The 15,146-nt window shown below is 45.2% G+C and overlaps 1 protein-coding gene across 1 annotated transcript in view; it reads left to right on the top strand.

Annotated features, from left to right (window-relative positions):
• ARHGAP11A (Rho GTPase activating protein 11A) overlaps positions 1 to 13,305 on the top strand; it is a 63,367-nt gene extending 50,062 nt beyond the window's left edge. Inside the window, exons 11-12 of the mRNA XM_077263548.1 lie at positions 8,534 to 8,678; positions 9,950 to 13,305. Coding sequence (XP_077119663.1) covers positions 8,534 to 8,678; positions 9,950 to 11,307 — 1,503 coding nt within the window. The 3' untranslated portion in view covers positions 11,308 to 13,305. The remainder of the gene's footprint in view (positions 1 to 8,533; positions 8,679 to 9,949) is intronic.
• Positions 13,306 to 15,146: the final 1,841 nt, after the last annotated feature.

Genomic DNA, 15,146 nt, shown 5'->3' with positions numbered 1-15,146 from the left:
GAGTGCGATGGCTCTTGTATCTTGAGGCCGAACCACAAACTCGAGTACATTGGCATTCAGTCTGGACGTCATCCGACCTACAACTGGAGTGCACCAGTGAAGGCAGATCTCATGGAAGACCTCGGGGTGAAGTTCCCACTCACTTGAGGAGGAACCCTGACGGCTGGATTTGTTTGCCGTCCAGAGTTCTACTCCTGGGATATATACTGCTGAGATCACCGAATGATAGATCTCGACCCATCAGAGAATGTGAGGTACCTCGGTCATGGCGCCTGACCGTGGGTACCTGCTAGATGATTGACATATGGCACCTCCGTGGCATTATCCAATTGAATTCGGATAGGGTGACCCGCCAGAAGGCAGTGGACCTGCTGTAGGACTACCGTTCGGATCTCCAGAGCAATGATAGGGAGAAGACTGGCATTGGTAGATACTAATAACCATTGAACCGGGAAAAAGGCCTTGGATGAAGAAGGAGCTCAGAGACTGTCTGAAAGTCTGTTTGACTTGCTGAAAGCGAGCGGAGCGAGGTAAACCGCTTCCATTGTCGTCACCATTTTTCCTCAGAACTCTCCTAGCAAATCGAATGAAATGAGGGCCTTGCACGAGCTCCCTGTTGAAGGGCCATGACCTTGTCTCGAGGGAGAATTACCATCCTTCTAGAAGTGTGCAGGATCATCCTCAAAAAGGATATCTGCTGGGCTGGAAATGAAGAGAACTTGTCTAAGTGTAGCTGCCAGCCCAGGTGAGAAGGTATCGCAAGTGATATAGATGACTCAGCGTAGTCCTGGAAGGGCGGCTAGACAGCCGACATGGAAAGGCGAAGGAATTTTTGAAGAGGGTAAGCATCCCAACTGTCGATGGATGCCGGAAACTGCACCTTTTTTCTGTTGAAGTAATGGCTGAGCGGAGGAACTCCATCCGAAGGAGGACCATGTCAAAGGTTGTTAGAAGTTTGAGGTCCAGGGTCGGTCTTACTTTTCGTTCCCCTTTTTGGAACCAAGATCCCTTAGATCTAGACTGTGCTGGACAATCCTTATACAATCCTTTGTCAGTCTCCCGCTCAAAAGATTTGATTGGCCAGTTGTTACTGGTGTGAATCAAGGTAGTTAAGATCTCCAATCAGGACACCATTGCTCTAGCAATCCATGCGGCGGCTAGGGAGGATAGAGCGCTGAACCCGAAGCCGCAAGACGGAACAAACCAGATTTGCTATCTGACAGTCCGTGGTATTTTTAATTGATGACCCATCGGGTAGGGGTACTGGTAGGTATACCACAGGAGATTCTACCCGGTTAATCTGTCCCGTGGCAGAATGTGCGGCTGCATCCAGCAGGTCATAGTCTCTTGCCATCGCCGCTCTCTTTTGACGGTGCAGAGATAAAAATTAGGAACCCTCGATCCATCAACCTCTTAATAGGGAAGTGGAGAGGAATTGTCCGCCTTCTTGCATCATCCGCTAAATAGTGGTGATGCAGAGGGGGGTGCTCGTACGCCAAAAAGGGTGCCTCTGTACATCCACAGAGTTCAGGTCTCCGGGTGGACAGGACAGGTTGTCTGGCGTTAGGCCTGGATGCAGAAGAGGAAACATGGAGGAGACACTCCGTGTGTTCGTCTGTTGATGATGTGGGGAGATCGGTGCCCTTTAAAGGACCCGTCGCCCTTAAAAATCAGGCCAGGCATGGCATCCCACAGAGGCTTCTGTCCAGTGAATCGCTTATCCGAACTGAATGGCAAATGCTCTATGAGGGAGTTTTAGTCTCCTTATGAGGGACACTGCGTAGTCTAGAGCAGAACCAGAGTCTTCGTCAATGTACCGAGATTGTTTACTCTTCTCTGAAGCTCTGGCAAGTTCAGGCAATATCCAATCCATATTCAGAGCCTTGTTGTCATCAAATCATTGGTGAGGGAGCAGGAAACGAAAACTTCCGTTTTCTAGATGCCTGTATGCTTCTAGACGCCTGTACGTTTCTAGAATACTTGCGGCCCCTGCTAGCTGACGGCTAGGATAGGGACCATGTATATCGGTCCTGCGAGCACTCCGAGCCACAGAGGGTACACAGAGGGATTCAATCTCTTGGTCAGAGAACCATGGATTGCGGTCAGTGACGAAGTCCACTGAGGGGAACTAGAGGATAAGCTGGGGTCGGCGGCGGAGGGCTCCTCGGTTGATCATGCGCCCTTAAGACCAGGGAATACTGGTCATGCGCCCTTAAGAATAGAGAATACTGGGCATGCGCCTTTAAGAATAGAGAATACTGGTCATGCGCCTTTAAGAATAGAGAATACTGGTCATGCGCCTTTAAGAATAGAGAATACTGGTCATGCGCCTTTAAGAATAGAGAATACTGGTCATGCGCCTTTAAGAATAGAGAATACTGGTCATGCGCCTTTAAGAATAGAGAATACTGGTCATGCGCCTTTAAGAATAGAGAATACTGGTCATGCGCCTTTAAGAATAGAGCATACTGGACATGCACCTTTAAGACCGAGGAATACTTGTCATATGCCTTTAAGACCAGGGAATACTTGTCATATGCCTTTAAGACCAGGGAATACTGGGCATGCGCCTTTAAGAATAGAGAATACTGGGCATGCGCCTTTAAGAATAGAGAATACTGGGCATGCGCCTTTAAGACCAGAGAATACTGGACATGCGCCTTTAAGACCAAGGAATTATTATTATTATTATTTATTGTTATAGCGCCATTTATTCCATGGTGCTTTACAAGTGAGGAGGGGTATACATAATAAAAACAAGTACAATAATCTTAAACAATACAAGTCATAACTGGTACAGGAGGAGTGAGGACCCTGCCCGCGAAGGCTCACAATCTACAAGGGATGGGTGAGAATACAGTAGGTGAGGAAAGAGCTGATCGTGCAGCGGTTGGTTGATCGGTGGTTACTGCAGGTTGTAGGCTTGTCGGAAGAGGTGGGTCTTCAGGTTCTTTTTGAAGGTTTCGATGGTAGGCGAGAGTCTGATGTGTTGTGGTAGAAGGTTCCAGAGTAGGGGTGATACGCGAGAGAAATCTTGTATACGATTGTGGGAAGAGGGGATAAGAGGGGAGTAGAGAAGATCTTGTGAGGATCGGAGGTTGCGTGTAGGTAAGTACCGGGAGACGAGGTCACAGATGTATGGAGGAGACAGGTTGTGGATGGCTTTGTATGTCATCGTTAGGGTTTTGTACTGGAGTTTCTGGGCAATGGGGAGCCAGTGAAGGGATTGACAGAGGGGAGAGGCCGGAGAATAGCAGGGGGACTGGTGGATTAGTCGGGCAGCAGAGTTTAGAATAGATTGGAGGGGTGCAAGAGTGTTCGAGGGGAGGCCACAGAGCAGGAGGTTGCAGTAGTCGAGGCAAGAGATGATGAGGGCATGGACTAGGGTTTTTGCAGATTCTTGGTTGAGGAATGAACGGATTCGTGAAATATTTTTGAGTTGAAGTCGGCAGGAAGTGGAAAGGGCTTGGATATGTGGTTTGAAGGAGAGATCAGCGTCAAGGATTACCCCGAGGCAGCGAGCTTGTGGGACTGGGGAGAGTGGGCAGCCATTTACTGTAATGGATAGGTTCGTTGGGGGGGTCGCGTGAGATGGGGGAAAGATGATGAATTCTGTTTTGTCCATGTTAAGTTTGAGAAATCTAGCGGAGAAGAAGGATGAAATAGTGGACAGACATTGAGGGATTCTGGTTAGTAGGGAGGTGATATCTGGTCCAGAGATGTAGATCTGTGTGTCATCAGCATAGAGGCGATACTGAAAGCCATGAGATTCTATGAGCTGTCCCAGGCCAAAGGTGTAAATAGAGAAGAGCAGGGGCCCAAGGACTGAACCTTGTGGGACTCCGACAGATAGGGGGCGAGGTGAGGAGGTGGTGTGTGAGTGGGAGACACTGAATGTCCGGTCTGTTAGGTATGAGGAGATCCAGGATAGGGCCAAGTCTGTGATGCCAAGGGATGAGAGTGTCTGTAATAATAGGGAATGGTCCACTGTGTAAAAGGCAGCCGACAGGTCGAGGAGGAGGAGAACGGAGTAGTGTCGCTTGCTCTTGGCGGTTAAGAGGTCATTGGTGACCTTAGTTAGGGCAGTTTCAGTGGAATGGTGTGACCGGAAGCCAGATTGTAAGCGGTCAAAGAGGGAGCAAGAAGAGAGATGGGAGGACAGTTCAAGGTAGACGTGTTGTTCCAGTAGTTTTGAGGCATAGGGGAGAAGTGATATAGGGCGATAGCTAGATACAGAGGATGGGTCAAGAGAGGGCTTTTTGAGGATAGGTGTGATGGAGGCATGTTTAAAGCTTGAGGGGAAAACACCAGTTGTTAGTGATAGGTTGAATAGATGGGTTAGGGTTGGGATGAAGATTGTGGTGAGGTTTGGGATGAGGTGGGATGGGAGCGGGTCAAGTGCACAGGGGGTGAGATGCGATCTTGAGAGTAGAGTGGCGAGTTGATCTTCTGTAATGGTGGAGAAGTTGGTTTTGGAGGTGGAGGGTAGGGAAGTTGGGAGGAAGGGCTCTGGGGCTTGTTGACCAAAACTGTCTCTGATGTTATCAATCTTCTGCTTGAAGAATGAGGCAAAGTCTTCAGCGGAGATAAGTGGGGAGGGAGGAGGTGCTGGGGGACGGAGGAGAGAATTGAAGGTGTTGAATAACTGTTTAGGGTTGTGAGACAGGGAGGATATGAGAGATGAGAAGTAGGTTTGTTTTGCTGTGGCGAGTGTGGTCTTGAAAGTAGTCAGGGACTATTTGAATGCGATGAAGTGGTCGTTGGAGTGGGATCTTTTCCATCTGCGCTCAGCAGCCCTGGAGGCTCGCCTCAGTTCTTTGGTCAGGCTGGTGTGCCAGGACTGTCTGTTGATTTTGCGAGCTTTGGTATGTGTAAGTGGGGCAGCAGATTCCAAAGCTACAGCTATTGTGGTGTTATATAGAGTGGCAGCGAGCGTCATCCGCATTGTGTATGGAACTTATGTCTGTGAGAGGGAGGAGGGATTCAGAGAATGAATGTAGGTCAAGATGTTTGATTTCTGCGAGGGTGTGAAAGTTTGTGGGGTGGGGATTGTAGACATGGAGTGGAGAGAGATGAGAATGTGAGAAGGTTGTGGTCAGAGAGAGGAAGAGGTGAGTTAGAGAGGTTAGATAGGGAGCAGAGGCGGGTGAAGATGAGGTCGTGTGTGACCATCTTTGTTAGTGGCTGCAGAAGACCATTGAGTGAGGCCGAAGGAGGAAGTGAGAGATAGAAGTTTAGTGGCAGCTGAGAGGGAAGTGTCAATGGGGATGTTGAAATCGCCCATGATGATAGTGGGGATGTCTGCAGAAAGGAAATGAAGTAGCCAGGTGGTGAAGTGGTCAAAGAAGATGGTGGCTGGCCCTGGGGGGCGGTAAATGACAGCCAGTTGGAGGTTGGAGGGGGAGTAGATGCGCACAGAGTGCACCTCAAAGGAAGGGAGGGTAACAGAGGGTGGCAGTGGGATTGGGGTGAAGGAGCAGTTATCTGACAGGAGAAAACCAACTCCTCCGCCATGCTTGCTGCTGGGGCGGGGTGTGTGAGAAAGGTGGAAGCCACCGTAAGAGTGCAGCAGGGGAGGCTGTGTCAGAAGGGGTGAGCCAGGTTTCGGTGATGGCGAGGAAGAAAAGTTTGGTAGTAACAAAAAGATCATGGATGTAGGGAAGCTTGTTACAGACAGAGCGAGCGTTCCACAGAGCTCCTGTTAGTGGGACTGGGGAAGCGGGGGCTGGGTGAATGGGTATAAGGTTAGAGAGGTTACGGAAGTTTGTGATGGAGCATGGGTGGGAGGTAGAAATGACTGTGGGAATATGGTGAGGAGGACCAGGATTTGGAGAGATATCACCAGCAGTGAGAAGTAGCAGAGAAAGTGTTAGCAGGTGGGAGCAGGAGAGGGCGTGAGGGGGGCTGCCTGTGCTTTGAGACAGAGGATTGTATGTTAAGGAACAGTTCTGAGGAGGAGGTGAGATGGATGGGGAGGATTGAAGAGGAGATGAACAGTTCCTTACTTGGTGTGGGGATTTTTGGAGGTAGCAGAAAGTGAAAGAATATAGGGGTAAAAGTGACAACAAACAGAAACATTGTTTACAGTGACTGGCCAGTTACCTTCCGTTCCCTTCAGGTTCAATTCAGGTGTTAATTCTAATGTAATCCACACTTTTAGAACACACTTCTAGAAATCACACTGCAGACTGAAGTCATGCAGACTTGTGCTATACAATATATGGAAAACTAAGTGCGTTCAGGTGTGAAGCAGAGCGGAGTGGTCTCTGCTCATCTTGGTCAGAGAATTAAGAGTGGACCAGATGCATACAATCAAGCCTAAGTAAACAAGGTCATAAATATCACAGGGTGAGCTGGGGTTAGCTGAAAGGCATACCATATGAAAGCAAAAAGCAGAGGGAAGTCTGTGTGCAAAGCTGGGTGATGTACTATGTGCGCTTCATAGCAGGAGAGCTGGGTGGATGAACATACCGTCACAATGCTAGGAGCAGAGGAAAGTCTGTGTGCAAAGCTGGGTGATGTACTATGTGCGCTTCATAGCAGGAGAGCTGGGTGGATGAACATACCTGTTGGAAGAATAGAGATGCTTGTTAGAGTGCGATGGTGGCAGGTAGCAGGGCACAGTCTGTATACATCTTTCAGGTTTTAATTCTAATGTAATCCACACTTTTAGAACACACTTCTAGAAATCACACTGCAGACTGAATACTTGTCATACGCCTTTAAGACCAGGGAATACTGTTCATATGCCTTTAAGACCAGGGAATACTGGTCGTGTGCCTTTAAGGGACTGGTCAGGTATTTCCTTACACGGGTACTGATGTAGAGTGGATGTGCCCCTTTAATGCAAAAAACCGTCGCCCCAGTGTGAGCTGGCCGGGTGGACCAAGATGGCCACCGGAAGTTGCAGAGTTGATAAAATCTCGCAGAGAGTGAGAAGCGCCAATTCGGGGGGCGGAGCCACAGACACGATGTTGAATAGGCCCAAGCCGGGGCCTAAATTTCTGCAGCCGGCAGGCGACACCAGAGGGGCGTTCCAGGCGAGACTTCCGGGATGCGGCCTACACATCGGCCGAAGCCAGGAGCTAAATTTTTGCAGCCGGCCGGAGCGTTACCTCAGAGAGGTGGGCCACAGGAAAGTGGCTGAGGCTGCCTGTCAGCGTGTGGATATCCCTCTGAGGATGGATCCACTCACCATCGGTGCGCGTCCCGGCATGGAGCCGCCGCGGATGTGGGTTTCAGCGCTGTTCTGTGCAGCGTGGACGGTGCAGGGATAAACCTCAATCATCATCCGCTTGTTAGGGAGGTGGAGAGGAACCGTCCGCCTCCTTGTGCCATCCGCCTTCACAGTGGTGGGACAGTGGGGGCTGCTCGGACGCCATAGAGAGGGGCCTCTGTACATCCATGGAGTTCAGTCCCCGGATGGACAGGGCCAGTTGTCCGGCATTAGGCCTGGCTTCAGGAGAGGATACATGGAGGAGACACTCCATGTGGTCGCCCGTTGCTGGTGGGGGGAGATCGGAACCATGAAAGGAACCGTCGCCCCTGAAGTGAGCTCAGGCATGGCTTCCCACGTCGTAGGAGAGGGTACGGGGAGGTATACTCGTCGTGCTCGCCTGTTGACAGTTCGGGGGAGATCGGAACCTTGAAAGGAACCGTCGCCCCCTTCACTCCGTTAATTAAAAAATAAAAATTTACAGAAAAGTAAAAAATAAAATAAAAACGTTGGGGTCTGAAACAGACCCATGTGCCTCCTACAGACACTAAGCAAGAACTGGGAGCCAGCAGGAGGGTGTATACTGCAGGGGAGGAGCTGAGAGCCAGCAGGAGGGTGTATACTGCAGGGGAGGAGCTGAGAGCCAGCAGGAGGGTGTATACTGCAGGGGAGGAGCTAACTTTCTTTGTATCACTTAGTGTCCTCCTAGTGGCAGCAGCATAACACACACGGTCTGTGTCCCCCAATGAGACGAAGGAGAAATGTTAATTCCTAGGCTAGATTTCCAGGGAAAATGATTTCCAGATGAATGGAAAAATAAACATCTAGGGAAAGATCAAAAACGTATTGTGAACAAACATTAAAGAACCTGTCGGCATGATTTTGCTAGTTAAAGTATGTGCCGGGCGCCGCCTCCTCTTGCTGCATTATCGGCGCCTGCGCCGTAAGTTTGAAGGGCAGCGCAACTGCGCATGCCCGAAAAAAACTTAATGCACAGGCGCCGGGGACGATAATGCTGCAAGAGGAGGCGGCGCGCACAGGCCCGGAGTGACGGCTGTGCTGCGTCTGATTAGGGGGGAAAGACCTGCCTCCGGGACGGTTTCGGGGTATGAGGGGGCACATTTTATAAATGTTTATTTCAGCGTGTGCAGGGAGCATAACTAAAAGAGCCACCTTGTCAGAATGCAGCATTAGTGCTGCACAAGGTGGCTCTTTTAGTTACAAATGCCTGAGGGGGGTGACAGGTTCCCTTTAAAGAGCAGCGTACAGAAACAGGTTTTTGTTAGATTAACACTGTTGAAAAATCTAATTTTTTAGGCTTCTTCTCAGAGCACTGGATTTTCTTCCAGTATCCGATCCCAAAGCATTGGCTGGAGACTCGCAAACTCACAAGAACTGAATATTTCTGGGAGCAAGACCGACGTTGTTCCTTCACCAGTTGACAGTCCATTTGTAAGTACAGGTAAGAGATGGGCTCCTGCATCCAGGGTTAGGATCAGTATTAAAGGGGAGTGAATTAGGAGTATTGTGAACGTGACTATAGAGTACTTATTACGGTATTTCATTATATTCCTGTTTTAAATAACGAAATACATTATGGTCTTGACTTGTAAAGGATCACATTGCAGGCTTGGGTAAAATGCCTCGTTTGCCTTTTTGAACAGCTCCGTTTACTAAATGTGAAACGTGCAAAAGGGGTATTATCATTGAAATGTACAACAGAAGCAGAATCAGCTTGTTTATGTTACTAGATCTTTACTTCGACTTGACCCAAGGGTCAAGGTCTTAAATTTTTGGATAAACTGTGCATAAAATTATATTTGGAATCAGCAAGCTTGTTGTTTTGTTTGGTGACCTGGATGATATCCATGGACCTCACAAGGGGATAAAGAACATTTCCGCCCACCATTTCAGAATTGGGGCATTTTTCATGACTTTTTGGACAGTACCAAATATGATGTGGATCGCTGGCTGTTGTAGGTCACGAAGGGCTGAGGAATTGTGAACGGTGGAATATCGGTTACCATTCTTTTCAGCTGTTAGCAGTCTATAAAGCAGATATCTTTGAAATATTTGATCTTTAGGAATTGGGCCGTATTGAGGTATCCTAAAAAAAAATGCTTCTGATCGTAGCAAACAAATATTCCAACATGTTGGACGTGGGCAGCATGGTGGCTCAGTGGTTGGCATACGGCTCAGAAGTTAGCACTATTTGAGTGCCAGGATCCTAGACTATAATCCCACTTCCGGTTTCTTCCCACACTTAAGATAGAATGATAGGGAATTTAGATTGAACCCCATTGGAGACAGTGATGATGATGTCTGTAAAGCACTGCAAGTAATGGTGCTATATAAGTAAAATTGGATTTAGTTGGATAAGTAAAGTTGGATTTTTTTTCATACCCTTCTTTATACAATCTTGTAAATTGTATTGCCCTCACAAAATTGAGTTTGACCTTTTTATTGATTTTTGTAACGCATGAGACAAATGGAGGTTCTGAGGCCAAAAACTGACATCTGGAGATCGATGCACTTTACTAAATAAAGAGAAATTCTTACAAAATATTATATACTGTTATATATAACTACTATGACCACTCTTCATGTGAACAACTCTTTAAAAACTATAAGTTATATTAGAAATGTTCATTTAATGGTTTTAATTCTATACAAAAAAAAATTGATCTGTTTTCCTCTATAGCTCATGGCATTCTACTTTCTTATTCTTTGCAGGCTCAAAGCAGATAAGTAAATCGGAAGATAACTTACTAACCCCCAAGAAAGCTGATAACTCTAGTCATCGTATGTCTTGGACTGGACCTCATCCTGTTACGGAGTTGTGTGACAAAAAGACTCCGACAAGTGGGTACCTACATGGTGAAAACTGCACTTCTGAGCCTGTTGTGACTGGGAAGCCCGCGGCCATGCCCAAACAGTTCATGTCTCCTGAAGGAAGTTCTGAGGAGACCCCGAATAACTCCCTCTGCGAGGAAGGCGAGCGTAAAGTACAGAACACTCTACAGATGATCACAAAGGCATTTACAGAATCGGGGAGCGATCTCCATATGGTTGTTGAATGTTTTAAGTCTGCAGATGTAGAAAACGATCCTGAAGTTTTTTGTGATCCTCTTGTTAATGCAGCTCGGGATTCCAGCTTGTACAGCAAGCAGATTACTGTCAAAGACGAGAGTACGTGTGAAGAAGTGTTATGTATAGAAGAAGAAACCAGTGAAAGGGAATTAAATACGCAAGGCAGTAACTTGGAGAGCATTGCTCAATCTTCTGACGTTTTATTGAAGATCGTGGAGGATAATGAGTGTATTGGTGACGGTGTGTTTGCACAGCAGAAAGCGGAAAGCAGCGTGGAAGAACTTTGTAGTATAAGTAAGCCTGTCTGTCCCGTTACTAATTTACATGACACAAGAGCAGTATCTGAGCCTGTACTGCAAAAGGCAGCATCCATCCCATCTGTATTTATGGGTTGTCAAGTTCCCCCACCTATACCTCATCGGAGAACAAGCAGGGTGTCTGACCACATACAGCACTTCAATAAACTCTGCCTAAGCGATTACGGGACTTTCCCGAAACTGAAGTCGCCCATCAAATTGGAGCGTACACCTGTACGTCAGTCTGTCCGGCGCATAAATTCCATGTCTGGGGTAAACAACCAAGTGGACAACAGCCAGAAAAAAGATAAAGCTTCTCGCTCACCAATGGTAAAAGCCATTAGCTTAGATGGATCGTTGTCATCTGAGATGCTTTTAAGGAAAGGAAATAGACTGGAATCTTCTGTGGATCATTCTAGTATTCATTCTGTTCGAAGCAACTTTAGGATTCCAAAACCGCCGGTACTGAACACGCCAAGATCTCATAATAACACCACAAACATGCAAAAAACTGTGCTGGAGGATGTGACCAATCAGGATCTATCCCGACCCTCGTGCAAGAAATCTGATCTTTCTGCTACTACGCCCAATAATAACTCCATGCGCATGCTGTCTGGTAGGGATCATAGTCGCTACAGAGGATCGCCAAGGAACCCAATAGCAAGAGTGACTTTCCTGCCGGCTACCAAGCCCTTGGACTTGTAAGGCTGGTCTCAAGCTTTTGTTTACATGCTAGATAACAAGCTAGCCAATGGACCCAAATATTTTTTTACATTTGCTAGAAGCAGCACCTTGTATGTTTGATATGTCCCCGTTTGAGCGGTTTTTGAATTGGTGTGTCCTGTAGCATTCAGGAGCCGGTGAAAGTGGTTATTGACTTTCTATTCTACATTGTATTTTGGTCATGGATGACTGATGTGATTTGAACACAGATTAGAACCTATGACCTAAATTTTGTTTCCACGTGTCTGAGCTGGAAGCTTAATCCTTTTCTCATAGGTTGTTGTGAATGACTGGGACCATCTGTATGCGAATACACACAAAAAACTTGAAAATTACTTATCAAACTTTTAGACTCTACTGTATAGACGGGTAATGCAGCTTGACTTCTTTTTGGGAGACTTTAACTTCTCAGTATTCACACAAATTTTTCGTTTCTTCAGCTAATGTGAGGTTTCATTTTATGATTTCAATGGTTTGATTCAGGTCTTACGATTTCTATTTTTTTAGTAATATTTTAATTCCTCAATAGAAAAGATTGCACCGATTTTGTGTCTTACATCCATCTTTGGTGTTTTGTTTTATCAGGTTGCATCCAGAGGAGTTTACGGTTTTTGTTTTTTGATACATGGAAAATTTTAATTGTAAATTGAAAACTATTTAAAATAAGTAGATTTAAACTGAATGAAAGCTGGGGTAGTGCAGATTATCGTATGGTTGTATAGTGGCTTATTTATTGCTTACTGAACTTGTTTTTCCCTCAAAGCAGTTTTAATAGGAATTTGGACGGATACGATACACCTCTAATCTGTTATCTAATGTTGCAGAATTGACCGGGACATGTGACTTTGACCATCTTAAATTCACAATTGTCATTAAAATATTTTACTGAAGCGTAAATTACTTATGTCTGATGTTTGTAACCAGTGATACTTTAATGGAATTTCTTACCATCTAGATTTTGGCATGGATTTTGAAAGCACAGACCATAACACCCATAAGTTACAGGACAAAGCAGCTACTTCCATCTGTATGCATTCATGCTTTACAGGTCATCTGTGTAATATATTTTAATGTATTGTCTTACATTATTTTAACTTTTTAGTTTTGTGATTTTTGGTGAGCGCTTATTTCTCAGGCTGTCTGACTTATTACTGAGCAGGAACTTTAACATGCCTTGTACCAGGAAAGGCTAGGATTTCTATAATTTGTACTATATTTTAAGTTTTAGCCTTTAGCTGGTAGTAATTGTGATAAAATGTCAGCTGTAGCGGAGACCGGTGACAATAAATTTTCTGCTGAGGAAATGTTTATTTTACTTTCAAGAAAATGCAAGCTTGGATGATTGGATTTGGGTTGGCCATGCATATGTTTCAAGCTCTAAACAAGTTCAGAGCAAATCAGGTTTATGACCAGTAACAACTGAATAGAACCTGACTGCAGACAGGAATGTAATGAGGGCAAAGGGGGTCGATCGGATTTTTTTTTTTGTCCCCTTAAGGGCCTTGAACCTGTGATCATTTGACCTCTTGTACTATATATTGCAATACCACATTATTGCAGTATACAGTAAAGATCACAATCTCCTATGAAGCTCAGCCTGTGCCTAAGCTTTGCAGGTGTACCATGTTGGCTTACAATAGGCCCCTGCTGGCAAGCTAATGTATTCTCTAACAGTAGCCTCTTTTAGCAGAATAATGCCCTCTGCCACTAACCTTTTTCAGGAAAGTTTTGAAGAACCATTTAGTGTTCAACGTTTTTACTTTGCCTCTCAGAGTTTCCGAAGTCTCAATATAATAAATATGTAAAGGATTGGTGGTGATGTCTTGGTACCAAATACCATAGGATACTCTCTGAGGTTTTGTGAATTCTTTGGCTTCATGGGTAAGAGCTGTTTTGCAACACAACATTAACCCCTTAAAGACCGCCAATACGTCTTTTAACTGACCTGAGATATGAGAATAGCCTCCCCATACAGGTGACAATCCAGCATCTGTCGGTTGTGCACTATAGCTGACAACTTGCTGTATAAGCCATGATCAGTGTTTGCACCTTCCAAATCTGTTTAACCCCTTAGATGCTGTTGTCAGTAGTGACTACATCATTATAAATGGTTAACAGAGTGTGGGGGCTTCCTCTTTATCCAAACTAGTGCCCTCAGATCACACAGGTCAACAAAAAATTTTTTTCTGGTGTCCAAAATATTTTAATGAATTTGGGGTATTTTTGGGGTGCTGATTCTGAATATGCTATCAGTTTTGCCAGATTGGCTCAAGTTTTTGACATTTTTGGTATCTTATTTATAGCACTTGTTGGTAAATGCGACGCATCATCTCATTAATTTCTTTGGATTAGTACTTGAACTGAGCAGTTCTCAATATAGTTTTGTGTTAATTAGTGTTCTAAAAGTTTGTTCATAGCTTGATTTTTGCACTAACTTTATGTTGTTGTCTGTTTTCCAGTGAAAAGCATGAACTCATCAAGAAGAAGTTGTCTTAACGATCCAGACTCATTCTGTTACATTTGTGGTGAATACACACTGCCAAAACATAGAAGAAACATAACAGACTTCGTAAAAAAAAGTGTATTTTGCCTATTTTGGGGTTATGCTTGGGGACCAAGACAAGTTTTGGGCACCACACATAGTGTGCAAAGCATGTATCGAATTATTACGAAAATGGAGCAAAGGACAAAGAAAAAGCTTCAAATTTGGTGTTCCAATGGTGTGGAGAGAGCCAAAAAATCATCATGATGACTTATTTCTGTGCAGTGCAAGTGCAAGGATTCAATAAGCATAAGAAACGAAAATGGGAGTAACATGGAATCTGCAAGAAGGCCTGTCCCTCATTGTGAAGATGTGCCTGTACCTGTGTTTACCATAAATAACAGTCATCATGATGATTTTTTGGCTCTCTCCACACCATTGGAACACCAAATTTGAAGCTTTTTCTTTGTCCTTTGCTCCATTTTCGTAATAATTCGATACATGCTTTGCACACTATGTGTGGTGCCCAAAACTTGTCTTGGTCCCCAAGCATAACCGCAAAATAGGCAAAATACACCTGTTTTACGAAGTCTGTTATGTTTCTTCTATGTTTTGGCAGTGTGTATTCACCACAAATGTAACAGAATGAGTCTGGATCGTTAAGACAACTTCTTCTTGATGAGTTCATGCTTTTCACTGGAAAACAGACAACAACATAGTTAGTGCAAAAATCAAGCTATGAACAAACTTTTAGAACACTTAGGCTGGTTTCACACTTGCGTTTTTGAACGCATGCGTTTTTAAAAAAAAACGCATGGTGCAAAAACACATGTAAACGCATATAAACGCTGCGTTTTTTAGACGCATGCGTTAAACGCGTGTGTCAAAAAAACGCAGCGTTTACACGCGTTTACATGCGTTTTTGCATGCGTTTGCGTTTTTTTGAACATTTTTCCTAAAAAAAAAAGATAACCAGACACAACCAATGGGAATAGAGAGGCCGTATATGATTGTCTCTCAATATATAGACCCTAGGGGGACAGAAATTTTCAGAGCTTGCTACTGTTTCCGGTGTCACGATGGATCTTTCTATGGATAACTTTTATTTCAAACTGGAGTTCAGCTTCAAGATTTTCCTTGCCTGTGTTTTTGCTTGGGAGCAAGACCGAAACCGCCAAAGATGGAGAAGGAGACAGCGTCGGCGTTTTTGGAGGCACCCCATCATTGAAGTGCGTGAGAGCCGTGGAGCATATCACACGCTCTATGCGGAGCTGAATGCCAACCCGGAGAAATTCCAGGATTATACCAGAATGTCTCAAGATTCTTTCCGGGATTTACT

The sequence above is a fragment of the Ranitomeya variabilis genome, chromosome 1 (genome assembly GCF_051348905.1).
Source record: "Ranitomeya variabilis isolate aRanVar5 chromosome 1, aRanVar5.hap1, whole genome shotgun sequence".
Lineage (NCBI taxonomy): Eukaryota > Metazoa > Chordata > Amphibia > Anura > Dendrobatidae > Ranitomeya > Ranitomeya variabilis.
The sequence above is the reverse complement of the archived record's forward strand: the minus strand, read 5'-3'. Positions and strand labels throughout refer to the sequence as shown.